Here is a 15,140-nt window from a genome sequence, read left to right on the forward strand (position 1 = left end):
TCCCCCCCCCCCTCCAAATTAAGGTAAGTTTTTAGAGGTAGGTTCTTTTTTTTCTTTCTTTCTTCTGTTCAAAACATGTGCGAAATGAAATAGTTATTTATTTTTTTCACTTCATCCCTTACTGCGACACGGCCACAGGAAAAAATACAAAACAAAGATAAACCGGTATGGAGAAAACCGCTCTTGACCACGGTGGCAACTTAATACGGAAGTCTTCTCTTTTATTTTTATGCAAATGAGGTAGACTCGACTCCGAAATTTAGCTTTAATTTTATCTTTTTTTTTAAGCCGATCAAATCTGCTTTCATAATTTTGCATGCAAAGGAACCTCGACAAAACCCTTCAAGGTAAAAAATAATTGCGGTTTTGTGACCCCAATGAATTAATTAAATGGGCAGTCAACTCCCAATAACCAGCTGACATAATAGGGAGTCGACTCCCAATAACCAGCTGACATTATAGGGAGTCGACTCCCAATAAAACGCCTTCCTTGACAATGGATGGTTGTCTTACTACACTTACACTGGTTCAACTGTGTAAAATTTATTAAGTGAGCAGGTGCAGCAATATAAATGGGATTCTATCATATTATCATTGCACTGAACTTGCAGAATAAGTAACATCAAAGAATTTATGTTCAAGTTGTTGGTAGTGGTAGTTAACTTTTCCTTTTTAATTTGATCTTTGGTCATTTAAACTCCTAACTCAGAAAAATATTTAGTAAGTAATTTAATCTAAATCGATCTTTTCCTAATTATTTCCTCTAGTGTGAATAATTTATAAATTTTACTTAATAATTACCAGTGCTTACTTTTGAGATTCTTTCTCATAATTTTTTTGATGCAGTTGAACCTTTCCATACCAGAATTAACAGTCACTCAAGATCACACAGGAAAAGGCGACAGTAGAACAGACAGGTGGCCACTGTTCAGGGTCTGAGTTACATTTATTCGTCACTTTACTAGACTTGACAAAGTCAACAATTGATTTAAATCTGAATGAATTTTAATTTTATCTTTCCATTTCATTTCCATCAAAAGTATCATAAAGAGCTTCTTTGCAAAGATTGTACAAATACACTCAATCTGCGAATGGGTTGGCGGAAAACTTTTTAAATGATCCCAATGAACAGGTTTTGAACCTGACTTGTTACAAAAATGACTGACCATTGCTGTATTGGACAGGGGTAATTTTAGACATGATATTAAAAATATATTGGGAAAAAAACCTAGGGTATCACAGAATATTGGCTGTTAGGACAAGTGACTGCTATGGAGAAGTGACCACTAAGGCTGGTTTGACTATATTTATTATTTAAATGTTAGTGCTGGAGGGTATTCATGTAGTCTAGCAGGCACATTGTGAAACAATCAGTCGGACGCAGAAATCTTTTCATTGCACGTGTACAAATTTCGCGATGTACATATATATTTTAATTGCAAAGAATGTACGTCTGTAAAAAAAAAAAGACACTTAAAATCTGTTTGCTATGTGTGCATGATTTGCTAGTTCATTACAAGTGCATGCTAGTTTGTAGTTGTAGCTGTATTAGCTGACTGCCAAGGTTGTATCATTTTAACTGTAAAAGAGTAGGCCTGCATAACATATATATGTTCTCTAGTGGTGGGGAAAAATGAGTAACTTCACATTTGAACTTACTTTACATTAACGGGATAAATATAAACTATTGAAATCACTCACTTTTCATTTTCTTGCGAAAGCGACTAACAGACAAAAATACCTTACCAAGATTGGTACCAGTGTAAGTGTTTGAAATTGGTTGTTATATTATGTTGTCTGTCTACTTTCAGCATAAAATCAAATTAGTCTCCGTTATTCCTCAGCTTCAGCAGCCTGGCTTACGACCGTTGCTTTCTTGTGGGGTGCCACGAACCCGTTACTAAAACGTAACAGTAAAGGAGTGGAGAAAATCCAGAAAAATGGGAAAATTTCTCAGTTCATTGCAGAGTTCAAATTCCTCTTCTTGAATTGGAAGGTTAGACTTATATTTTATCAGTTGATTTTCGGCTAGTAGTTTTAAGTTTTAAGATTAGTCTTAATTCCTTTCCTGCATTAACTGGAAAAATCAATGAAATTTCTAATGTAGAAAACAATTTGTACTCCACCAGTGGTATTATACTAGGTTGTTTTTCTAGTTCTAGTGCACCCTACAAAAAGTAGGAGAAATATTTATAATAATATTATATACTAAACTCATACTTTTCAACATGTTAGTTTAGGCTGTTATCTTAAAACAACATGCTTTTTACTCTTTGGTGTTTCAAGATTTTGATGTTTAAAATTGTCTCAGATGGTCAGTGTGACAATAAACTGTTGTAGGTAGCCTAATATATGATTCAATGTTTTTACTAAGAAAAGACCAATGAATTGTGTTCCTCTTTTTTGTCATGAATACAGGGTTTAGCGTTGAATGTATGCTTTGCCACAAGAGTGATAATCTAATGGCTCTGACTGTGATTATGAAATTGACTTTCTCATTGAAATACAGAACAGCATGGTGACAAAGAGGCGCTTTTCTCTTGTTCTTGAGAACTATTATAGTTATAATGTATGTGTAACTCTCTGTTTCAGTATCTCTTGTCGTTTCTGCTGAATCAGTCAGGATCAGTGGTGTACTACATCACACTTGCCTCAGCAGGTAAGAATATATCTGAAAATAGCCTCCATGTAATTGTAGCTTCTTTTGTTTTTGATGGTTCCCTTTCTTAACTCCATTTGATATCTGATTAACACTAAACACAGTTATGTCACTCAGGGTCTCTGGTTTCTTTAGTTGATTTTCAACTTGATGACGTAAGTTTCCAGTTTTTTGTGCTGATTTTTATCAAATCCGTATTGTTAGAAAAAATGCAACTTATATTGTTCCCATATTATGAAAGTGTTATATTGTTCCTTCTTTCATTTCTGCATTACAATCAGATTTGACTCTGGCTGTACCAATCACAAACTCGTTGACCTTCATATTCACCGCCCTGTCATCCCAAGTGCTTGGAGAGAAGAATCTTAACTGGGGTATGTACTCATGGATTTGATGAGTTCACGACTGAGACCAGACTTACTTTACTTTAACAAAATCATTGTTTTCTTCGTCATTCTGTATCTTCATTCCATGGCTGTTCTCGTCAGGAGAACTCACTTTATGGGATAAGTGAAAAACCTGTATTAACATGTCATAATGCTAATCTGAAGGAGTTGAGGTGCATTTTTAAATATAATGCAGTTGTATCCACCTAAGATCCTGGTGTTTGGGAGCACGGAAAATGTGGGATCTTAGGCGAATGGGATCTTAGCTGAATCATCACGGTAGAATCCACGGTGACTCATGTTCAGGCCCAAAATCAGTAAAATGATCCTCCCTTACTTTGAAATGAACTGACGTGATCCCTGGGTAGGTTTATGTCTTATGGTGAGCCAAGAGTGGTCAACCTAGTGGATGGTTGGGGGGGTGCTCTGGTGTGGTTTGCTTCTTCTTTCCTACTAAACATCAATCGTCCTTATCTCCCCTTCTTCTTTTTTATGTTTGTTACTCTCTTGTAACACCTGTAATCTTCTGGCGCTCATATGACCTTATGCAGTGTATATGCGTGAGTGTGTATGTATGTGTTTGTATCATATCAAAGAGGGCTGTCGTAGATTAAACAAGGAAATGGCTATTACAATAGAAAATCTTGTCACGATTGAGACAGTGAGTTGGCTAAATATTCCCTTTATCTCTTCATGCAGTCTCCATGAACTCTCTATAAACTACGCTCAAATACTACAATGAATGCTTTCCGGCTCTGATTCTGCAATTTGAAAGCACTTTTGAAAAATGTGTTTCTTTGTTGTGTATTTCAGAGACTCTGTGTGGGATGGTTCTTGTTGTAGCTGGTGTGCTCCTGTGTGTGCTCAGCAAAACAGAGCTGGAGGAGCAAACATCACACACTGCTGAGCTCTGACAGGATGACAAAGTAGAAGGAAATTACAGCTTGTTCACTTTTGTCTGACTATAAAAAATCAAATCGCTCTGTTTAATCTTTTCAGATCTTTGCATTGTGTCTAAAAGTCAGATGACCAACAAAATCTAAAAGCCCATTCATAAAGGTCACTGCAAACTAAGCTTCCGACACATTTTCTTTGATGTAAGCCTAAAAAAAATAGTAGTGGATTTCCTACACACACCTAAAACATTTTAAAGTCGACATATTTTTCTCAACACCACACTTTATTATATACGCTAAACACTTTGCTATCATATGTGTGTGTGCCTAGAGAAAGGTACCGAAAGTCGCCCCAGACTGTTTCGAGCTACAGGCTGATAATGACAAAAATCACTTTTTTGACCAAAATATGTTTCCATTAAAAAAATGATAGATCCACCATTTTTTTTACAGTGTGCTCAAAGGGTTTTCATTGATTTAACTTCTAAATATTTTATTTTGAGGGAAGGGTATAATAAAACAAATAATGAAAACTGCTTTTAAAAGATGTTAAAATCTATTCTTGAAGCATGTTTTCTCCTCCCTGCTATGTTTTACCATTGAATTCCATTCATGTGATATTGATGTCAACTGAATGCCAAATTGGAAATGAATTTTCCATGAATATATACATTTTAAAAATCGGGGAGGTTTTAAAGTGTGTGTGTGTTCTCACGTTTATTAAACTTAAAAGCTCATTTTCTCATAATTATATTTTTAGGCCATACCATACCATACCTCGCAAAATGTGCAATATCTCAAGAACTACTTGAGGTATCTGAAAAATTCAAAGACCCCGTGTTCAGCATTGAATTTCATGTAAGGCACAACCCTTAACTCAAAAAGGTCAAAATCCGACTTTTGGTACCTTTCTTTAGGCACACACACATATTTTGGGGAAAATCCAAAGAAACTGGGTGGTAAACATCGCCAATCGGCGAGATGAGGCGGCAAAGTGTTAAGAAACAGGATTCAAGACATGGGACGTGGTGTCGCTGTCTCAAAATGAGCAATTTGTAGGTAAGGTTACTGTAAACCATTTATTTTAATGATCTTGTGTTTGCACCCAAAGAGAGGTTTATAATATAGGGCCCAAAGAGAAAAACTTTTTTATTGCGGGATCATTTTTTCCCCAAAAAATTTTGTTTGATGGCTGGCCTGCAGAAGTGCAATATAAAGTTTCGTGGGCATAGGTAAATTAATTTTTTCAAGTTAGAATTTTTTTTAACACAGACAGATGAAAGTGAACAAGCTACAGTGGAGTCCGGTTAAAGTGAACACACTTTATTTGAACAATCGGTTAAAGTGAATGATATTTTGTGTTTCTCATTGAAACACTATTTGTTTTAAGTGAAAGAAGTAGTGGATAAAATGAAACGGTTTAATGGGGAAATCGGATAAAGTGAACGCCCAAAATGAGTGAAAGCGGAGAATGGATTGACCGTGTCACTGTCGCCATGCTGTGAAAATAAGATTCTTTGTTTCGGGCATCGGCAGACAATCCCAGCTCGGCATTGGCGACGGCAATCTCAATCAGAAAGAAAGAGCTCGTCCGCTGTGTTGTTCCCCCACCCCACCTCCACCCATGACCCACCACTGATTGAACACTATTTGTTTAAGTAAAAGTTGCTACTGTTTCTTGGTCTCCACCCTACCAAAATGGTTAAACTGAACCTTGGATAAAGTGGACACTTTCTTCTGGTCCCAAAGAGTTCGCTTTAAGCGGACTCCACTGTATAGATATTCATTCACAGCTAGGAAAAAGGTAGCTTTGGCTTTTGTAGGAGGTCACAACAGCCACACTGGATTAATATGTTGTTTACCCCCGCCCTGTCTTCCATTCTAGCAGACAACACTTTAAAATCATTGATATTACTTACCCCATTCCGTATAAATTGTTTCTGTGATTTAGAATTGTAAATACCTCAGCATTAAAGCTAAAACTCTCCTCCTCTCTTGCACAAAAGATGTGAATGAGATTGCCATGTGGGGAAGATATTTTTTTGTGTGTCCTCATCTCTCTTCTGGATTATGTATGGCATAGAATAGATGTTGGATAGACACTGACATTTAGGATGGAAGCAGTCTGAATCTGAAATGATCTACATTATGAGAGAGGGAAAGAAAAAGAGAGAGAGAGAAAGAGAGAGAGTGAGAGAGAGGGGGGGCTAGGGGGGAGAGAGAGACGAGAGAGAGAGAGAGAGAGGGGACAAAGGGGAGAGAGAGAGAGACTCCATTATAATTAATGTTTTTAGGTGTATTTAATATCATTTTGTTGCTGTTATTTATTGTATAATTTTGTTTATGGTTTTAACTATCAATAAAACTGTTATGTCAGCCTCGGGATGTTATTTATATAAGCACCTTGTAATTGAGAATGCACTATTGTTAGCCATAACGGTAATATACAGTCGAACTTGTCTAAGAAGGCCTCCCAATGTTGAGGGGAAAAGTGGTTGTCTTATACAGTTGGACATCTTACACAATGTTATTGTAATGTAAGGAAAATGCAAGGAGGAGAATGGGGCATGGCTGTTGTCTTATGCAGGTGGCCATTAGAGAAGATTCGACTGCACTCGCTGTTCTTTGTATTGGGAAGGAGTATGTTATGGTTATAATGGCAAAATTGTGTTACAAGTCTAGAAAAAGGCAATATGTTGTAAATAGGTCTGTATCAAACTCTGAATAAAAGTATGAGTGATATTCTTTCCATTTGTGCAGACAATTTAATTTCAACAGAAGGGATCGGGAGTGATGAGATGTGTGTTCCTACTCACTGGTGCAGCAGGGGAATCTATGATGAGCTAGCTGTGTTTTTTATTTTATGATTTGTTTTCTTAATTCGCTAGTAACAGCATAAGGTCATATGAGTGCGCTGGACATATTAAGCATTTTCAGTTTTGCAGGGATTAATTTTGGAGACGAAAGCAGACGACTGAACATGATTAGAAAGCAGGAAAGGTGACAGGGGAACATTTTTCAGAGAAGGAACCAGAGTCCTATTGAATGAGAGTCAAACACCATGCCTCAAGACCACGAGAGCCCCCGGTAGCTGTGTGTATGTTTAGCAACTTATACCGTAGTGATTTTGAAACACCAAATTCTTGATGATTTGTCTTGTCTTCAACTTCAAGCAAGTTCACACATGTTGGCCCCACAGAGAGTGGAGACTTGGGATGTGCACAGTAGGTCAAGTAAGTTCTGAATAGAGACATAGCCAGGCCTTGCTGATTTTTGTTGATTGTGTTGCCTTACAGAGTGTTTGTTGTCTGGAAAAAAATTTCATAAAGAAGTGAGACTGGTTAGCAGATGCTCTGGGATAGCTCACTCTTTCTTTCCTTTCTAACGTCTATCATCCTTATCTTTCCACCTTTTTTTTATATGTTACTTTCTTGCAACTCCTGTAATCTTCTAGTCTTATCATGACCTATATGTGTTGCAAGTGTCATAAGACAATCACTAAAAATAAATAAGAAATAAAACAATATTAAAACTTTTCGCAAGAGTGTACTTGTTATTTCAGTGTTTGTTCTAATCTGTGAAAATGATGCTTAATAAGGAGGTATGTATTTCAAGGTTATAGCTTGCCAGTAAAGCACTTGTTTGTCTAATGGCTGTGTGCTTTTCTCTCATCCCAAGAAAGCCAAGGTCCGAGCCTGTATATTTGTACATGGTATACGTGTCTGAGGCCTTCAGTTATGTCCATTCGAGTATGTCACTGATGCTCTCAGTGTCACAAATTTACAAGGTGTGAACCGTAAACTCAGGACAGCCTTGTACATGTAACTGCTTACTTCTTATCTCTGAGAATCAGTGAGGAAGAATTTCCAGCTGTGACTTTACTTGTCCACAGCTTAGTCATTTCACTTTCAGTAGAGAAAAACAATTTGTAATCTGAAGGTGTCCATCCTCTGACGGACTTGAAACTTGAATGGAAAAGGAGCCTAAAGTAACAAAAAAACGTACATGATGCAAAATTCTCTGAATACATACAACAACAAAGAAGCTACGAAGACAACCGTTTGAGGAATCAGTCGTTTAATGTAACAATATAACAACATGGTTATGGTAGACAATGGAAAGGAAACGTCATCAACCACTCATTTTTTTTTCAACACCTTTCTTTCAATAACAGTCTCTGAAAAACAATTTTTCTTGGTCTCATACTGACAGTAGTGACAACTCAAGGTTGACGCATAGTGTAAGTAACTGAATTTCTGTCTTGATCTCATACTGACAGTTCAAGTTGATGCATTAGTGTAGGCCTTACTGAATTTCTGTCTCTGAAGGCTTCCATGCTGATCTCTCTCACTCACTCTCTCTCTCTCACTCACTCACTCTCTCTCTTTTTTACAGACGCACACACACACACAAACTCTCTTTCTCAAAAGCACACTCACTCTTACACTACACACAAACACATACAAGCACAAAAGAGATCACACCCACTCCCTCAGTAGTGTCAGTATTTGTCCATCCCTATACATTACATGATCTCCTAACCACTACGGCCCAAGTGTCAGAATACATAGCCTGCTAATGCATTTTTCACCACGAAGTATGATGAAGCATGGGACAAATTCCTGGACAGACCATTCATATTGGTGAAGTACAGCGCCCCACTAAACATAACCAACTTTATTTTAGTCCTCTAATGGGACATCGGTAAGAAAGTGTTTTAAAATGAGACTGGCTGAAAAAATGGTGCCCAATGTTCCATCATTGTTATTAAATTCATAACCAGCTTTGACTTTGATAGCAGCCTGCACTGGGCAAAGTAATATTCTGACTTAATCTTACTTTCTCACTTTCTGCCAGTATTTTCCTCTTCTTGCCTTATCCTGTGAGCACTTTTAGGTCAGGCTCAAGACTTAATCTGAACTGAGGAAAAGGGCAAAATCAATCAAATATCATTCTTTTTCTTTGTTTCTCCCTGCGTGTTTTCTTTCTTTCTTTTCTCTGCTTCCCTGTCTGTCTGTCTGTCTGTCTGTCTGTCTGTCTGTCTGTCTGTCTGTCTGTCTCTCTCTCTCTCACATTCTTCTCACTTTCATAAACTGAAAAGTACCAGCATAAACATCCAATTTGACTGCTGAGCTCAACAGATTCTAGAATTGCACCTTTGCTATGTGTTTATCACCAGGCAAAAGTACCACAAGCAGCACAAGCAATAAACTCGCCTCTTCCCAACATGGGAAAAGATAGAGCTGCTTTTTATTATAATACAGTAGACACAGTCCAGCAGATATGTACAGACTTGGAAACCAGCTGTTGCTGACATGTAATTCCACCAACAGATCAGGGGACAGTGGCAGCTACTTCCCAGATACAGTACATACAAACAGTGTGGTTATAGTTAACAGTATAGCGCTATCAGTGAATATGATGGAAATGGCAACAGAGGTCATCATATCATAGCTGTCCCGTGTGCACCAAATATTGCAAAGGACATTTTTGGCAGGGGAGATAAGTTATGAGACAGGGACTTTGTACACACAAAACAATGTCCATTCTGAATAATACAAAGCAAGCATGCTGTTCACTCAGATGGGGGGAGAGAGAAAGAGAGAGAGAGAGAGAGAGAGAGAGAGAGAGAGAGAGAGAGAGAGGGGGGGGGGGGGTGCACAACAAAAAAGCAAAAGACAAAGGGAGTCCACCACTATTCAGTTCAATCCATTCCATTCTTATTGTCAGGAAAACAAATGTACACAAATATGTCTTTAAACAAACAACAGAAAATGAAAAAATATACATGTATAAATCATAATAATATATATTAAACCGATGGCATTCAGTGATAGCTTCAGAGGATACCTTTTGAAACCCCCCACAAACAGAAAAAAATACATGTACAACAAAACTAAGTGTGAACATACACTATGAATTCTAATCGTAGCAGCTTTTCTGATGACTAGGACACAACTTTGAAAAATATAACACTTCTGTGCTGTCTGCATATAGAGCAAAAGTGCTAGTTTTGAGTTTTTTGGAACTTAATGTTTCATCCCACAGACTCAAAAGAAGCGTTCATCTCACTGACTGATCACATACATAATGTGTTAGTCACACCAACTTGTAACCTGTGTACAGTACCGGTATTCATCCAACAAATAGTAGACAACTGTTTATCTCACACACTGATAAGTATAAAAAGGAGAATCATGTGAAAGTATCATGCCCCATTGAAGCTTTTCAGATTATTTTGGGAAGCAGACCAACCCGAGCTGAGAGGAATACAACTTCCCAGCAAAAATATGGAGGAAATTCTCCCCAAATGAGAATCAAACTCAAAGTCTCATGTCGTTGATGGCAAAGCTCTGAAACGCTGCATCATAGATACCCGTCCTGACATCTGTATGTTCATGACTAACAACACGTGTTCACCCACAGTCTTACAATGTACATGTGTTCACCTCTAGGACTTACAATTGTACATGTGTTCACCTCTAAGACTTACAATGTACATGATGTGTTCTCTCATTTTACTGACCGACAGGCTTTCATTTCACTAGCTGAACTTCTGAGATAAAAGAAGAGGAAATTTGTGTTATCATGAGCACAATCTGAAGCATGAGATAAAATAGGAGAATAGCTGTACAATCTGAAAGAAGAGTTTAATATATCCATTGACGAGAGCCTTTTCAAGTCAAATACATGAAAAAAAGACAATGAAAGTGGAGAATGAATGAAGTTTTTGACGTAGAAAAGGGTCAATACTCTCCAAGTTGGGTGATAAATTTCAACACACACATGCAGACACACATACACGCACATACACACGCACGAGTGCACATGCACATTACCAAGGTAGAACTGTCAGGAAAGGTCATACACAACAGAAATCCATTCCACAGGCCAGGCATTAGATCTATTCTTACTTCTGGCATCCAGAAAAAAAAGTCATAGCACATGTTGTAACTGAGCATCATTATTCATAGTAGAGTCGTATAAAACTTGCCATTTTTACCTGAACTCAGTAAGCAAATAAAGTTACCGGGCTGCTCTGCCAATGACGCAGTGACATATCTTAACACATATAGATACATATGAGGTAATGAATTTAACTTTGAAGTATCACCTTACTATTTGCAGTATCTACATAGTCTGATACAGAACAAGAATATGACACATGAAACAGTAAACAAGTAGTAAGCAAACCCATTGGACCTTGGGTGCACCCAGAAATGGTGAAAGGCCAGGAAACTTGATCGCATGACACTTTATTTAACATAGAATTTCCACACATATTTTATTGCAAGCCTATGATGACTAGCAAAGTGAATATAAACAATTCAAAAGTAGTTTGCCCCCTGGTGAGGTGCTATTACAATTTGTGAGAAAAGCAGATATTTATATTAAACGGTCATAAGTTCACACTGCATGTCCGGCATCTATCTAGAGTCAGACTGACAAACACAAGAACGAATAAACAATACAACTCGTCACAAGTCAGGACAGAGCTAGCAATCAATTTACATCCCAGGACCAAGGAAGCTTCAAGCCTGATTTCACCTGTAGAAAAATAGCTTCCATTACAATTACATGTACCTTCATTCACTGAATGAGATGTTGATGAGACTTGCTTGAATAGAGGCACAGTGTAAAAGAAAAGGCAAACAGTCAAGAGTTTTCTTTCCCTATACACATTCATTGAAGTAGCGACATAAAAATATGAAATGAAACGCTAACAAAACATTTTTTATTCTAAAAAATTCAAAACAATTTTATCATAGGTCACCCGCATCACCATGTATACAAATGACCACAACAACCAGGCAAGGTGGAACAGAACAAGATGGCTCATTGGTTGTTGACGTGGCACACACCTATATTACACACAAAGTTCAGAAACGCCACACAATATTTCTGATACAAGTGATCAAATGCCTGCTCTACACTATGACTTCTGTCTTCTAAATAATGCTTGAAGTACAGGCATATAATATTAAATTCAAATACACATATTGTGCTGGAGACAAACACTTGAAGCTGATTCACAGTAACAAATAGCCCACACTTAATTTTCAAGAGATTTGCTTCTGGCAACAAGCATATTTTTCACAACAGTTGAAGGCTCATTAACTTTTGAGAAATGCTACGGTCGATCCACTATTACAATGGATGCTACATTCACATGCATCACTCACACACAAACACCAATACATAAATCGCTATTCCCGAACATATGACACATTGAGGTCAAAGTGTTTTGCCCATGTCATCAAGCATGCATTGCATGAATAAACAATCCCGTTGGTAGCAGTCATCTCAGTACGCTATTCCATGAGACTGCTAGCTTCACCAGCCACTGCTGACTGCAGTATAGTGATGTTCCAACAATTTTTCACCACAGCACACTACTGGAATGTTCCCAGATTGAGGACAAATTTCCACATAGTCCATAGCATTAGACATACAATGATGATTAAAACGGCCACATTTTTCACTGAATCCTCAAAGAGCATTCAAGAAAAAAAAATCACATTCTAGATCAGATAAAAATCACCAGCTTCTGTCAGTGTGAAAAATAATCACCAAGACTCGAATACAAGAAGGCACTGAACAGGAAAGCAGGATTATGCATAATTGAATGATGTTTTTCATAAATTCACAATATTCTGTATATTGTATTATTCATAAGCCTCTATTAAAAACTGTATAAAAACCTTCTTTCGTCGTCTGTGGATGATGACGATACTCTCAGAATCATGTCTTGATCTAAGGCCACAGGCTCAAACAAAGTCTCACCAATACAGCAAATGCTTTTCCATTTCTTGCACTTCACGCCATCAGAGATATCCATAAATTCACAGAAAATGAGTTGAAAGATCCTGGTATGCATCGCTGTTAACACGGCAGTTTTCAGTGGAGGACAACATGGACACAATTCATCACAGTAATTCAACCAGGAGCACCTCTGCATAATGTCCTTCCCCACTCCCCCCCTCCTGAAATCTATACAAAAACAATTCATATTACACATGACATGTAACTGTACAAACTGTGTCAGAGATCATTTACGCGCAAGGAACTAATTGGTAAATCCAGTAATATGATATCTATGTGCTGTTGTATTGGTTTTAACCCCCTTTCAACACAAATATCTTAGAGGTGGGGGGGGGGGGGGGGGGGGGAATCTTCAATTCAAAGTCTGTTGTTCACAGGAGAGAGCCAAGTGAGCGTAGATCTATGAAAACTTCTCAAGCAACCCAAGTTCATCATGAAATTGAACAAGAATGGCCTACACTAAAGCTCAGAATGATACTAACTGAAATAAACGGTATGCCTTTGAAAATACATATTCTATGGATTATTCCACAGAAAAGTTACTGCTGATGATTGCCTCTTGATGCTTTCTCTACTCTGAACAAATACTTGAACTTGAACATTTGAAGAAACACAGATATATCTGAACAAACACTTACATATTTAAACAAATAAAATTTGAACAAATACATTGACATTTGAATAAATATGTAGATATTTGAACAAATACGGGCACATTTGTACTTTTTGATTCTCAGTTCACCTTTATGTCACAAGTGACATCCAAGTGTATAAAGTCTCTCGCCAATATATTCAACTAACACCATCACTTTTCTGGTTTACTGCAGATCATGCGCCTTTTTTTATTCTCACCTTGCCACCATTTGGACCTGCAAATTCATACCATCATCTGAAATATAGAGCCTTGAAATACTTGCTCTGCAATTGAGGCAGTCATGTACAGAATCCTTGAGAACATTTTTTCCCTAGGCTGGGCCCATCTTCATGCTTCACACTCAAAACTGAAAAAGTGCGCTTTGGCTATCACAACCCTGACGCCTCACAGGAAGGAGTGCAGACCTACCAATGGTAGAAAAGGACGTGAGGAAGGAAGCTCACTGCAGCTAGTGTCACACAGGGGGTTGAGGTTGGACACATGAGACTTCATGTCACCTTTATATATCACATTCTTGTGCTGCCACTTCACTCAGTGATACTGTTTGGTATCCAAGGGTAAGCTGGGTTTCCACTGAATATTTAGGAAGATAGCTGTCTAACCTGACTAACCATGTCTCTTCAGAGATTATAATCAGAACGACGATTGTATGTTCTTGTACTGTCACTGACTCAGTGACCACAGTCTGTTATCCAATGGTGGGCTGGCGTTCTACTGCCACCCCATGGCCACTGCGCTCACAGAGCATGATGGTCTCGCTCTGCCACTGGTCCAACTCCGGGTTGTAGCACTCCACACATGGCAGGAAATCACGGCCATCGAAACCTCCTGCGGGAGGGGGGAGAAAAAGAAGGTTAGGTGTTTAAAAAAAATTGCTTTGATTATCATCATCATCATAATCATCATCAAAATCATCATCAAAATCATCATCAACATCATCATCTCATCATCATCAATCCCATAGTCATTCACACATTTGAGACATCACAGATGACGTTCCTCTAATCTTATTCCACCTCTTTCGATTGCTGGACTTGCTAATAGCTTCATATTATGTTTTAAGACCTGGCCACTCTGTGATCTTATCCATCTTCTCATCTTCGTTCCTTTAGAGTTTTAGTAAAGAGAGGTACATCAACACTATAACAGACATATTGTGAATGGAGAAAGCAAGACAGGCAGACACATGGAATGAAACAGAAGTAGGACCTACCAGTGGTGTCATCCAACCACCCACGTTTTTGCTTGAGTTTGTTAGCTGATCTTGCTTGAACACAAACAAGACCATATATAGCATGTGAAAAAATAACTAGACTGTCAGAAATATTGGACACATAACACCAGGCAATTCAAATCAAAGATAAAATGAGCGCAAGAAAAAACAAACCTCTATGCACAGTCTAAAGGCTTACCCAATGCAAAGATCTTATTGTCAACAACAGCAACTCCTACGCCGCTACGGGCCCGTTGTAGTGAAGCAACGTAGTCCCAGCATCTCTTGACTGGGTCATAGCGTTCTACTGACTGCAGCTGCCGCGCGCCGTCAAAACCCCCTACAGCGTACACACAGCCACCTAGAACCACAACACCTGAAAAAGGTCAAATAAAATTGATGATAAAGGTCATCCATATCTTTTGTTTTCGCCCAAGCAGAAAGAAATCTATTGAGCTACCATACTTTGATAGTGTAGTAAATCTCTCCTGCCTCTCTCTCTCTCTCT

General features: G+C 38.1%; 2 protein-coding genes across 2 annotated transcripts in view; one reads left to right on the plus strand and one right to left on the minus strand.

Annotated features, from left to right (window-relative positions):
• The window catches only part of LOC101858497 (transmembrane protein 234 homolog), a 5,964-nt gene extending 1,816 nt beyond the window's left edge, over positions 1–4,148 (plus strand). Inside the window, exons 2-5 of the mRNA XM_005099873.3 lie at positions 1,845–1,996; positions 2,593–2,659; positions 2,941–3,033; positions 3,859–4,148. Coding sequence (XP_005099930.1) covers positions 1,845–1,996; positions 2,593–2,659; positions 2,941–3,033; positions 3,859–3,959 — 413 coding nt within the window. The 3' untranslated portion in view covers positions 3,960–4,148. The remainder of the gene's footprint in view (positions 1–1,844; positions 1,997–2,592; positions 2,660–2,940; positions 3,034–3,858) is intronic.
• A 5,489-nt stretch (positions 4,149–9,637) lies between these two features.
• Positions 9,638–15,140, minus strand: part of LOC101860336 (kelch-like ECH-associated protein 1B) — a gene marked incomplete at its 5' end in the record, with an annotated part of 13,810 nt that continues 8,307 nt past the window's right edge. The window contains 2 exon segments of the mRNA XM_013083385.2: positions 9,638–14,247; positions 14,832–15,008. Coding sequence (XP_012938839.1) covers positions 14,108–14,247; positions 14,832–15,008 — 317 coding nt within the window.

Source organism: Aplysia californica, unplaced genomic scaffold (genome assembly GCF_000002075.1).
Source record: "Aplysia californica isolate F4 #8 unplaced genomic scaffold, AplCal3.0 scaffold00228, whole genome shotgun sequence".
Lineage (NCBI taxonomy): Eukaryota > Metazoa > Mollusca > Gastropoda > Aplysiida > Aplysiidae > Aplysia > Aplysia californica.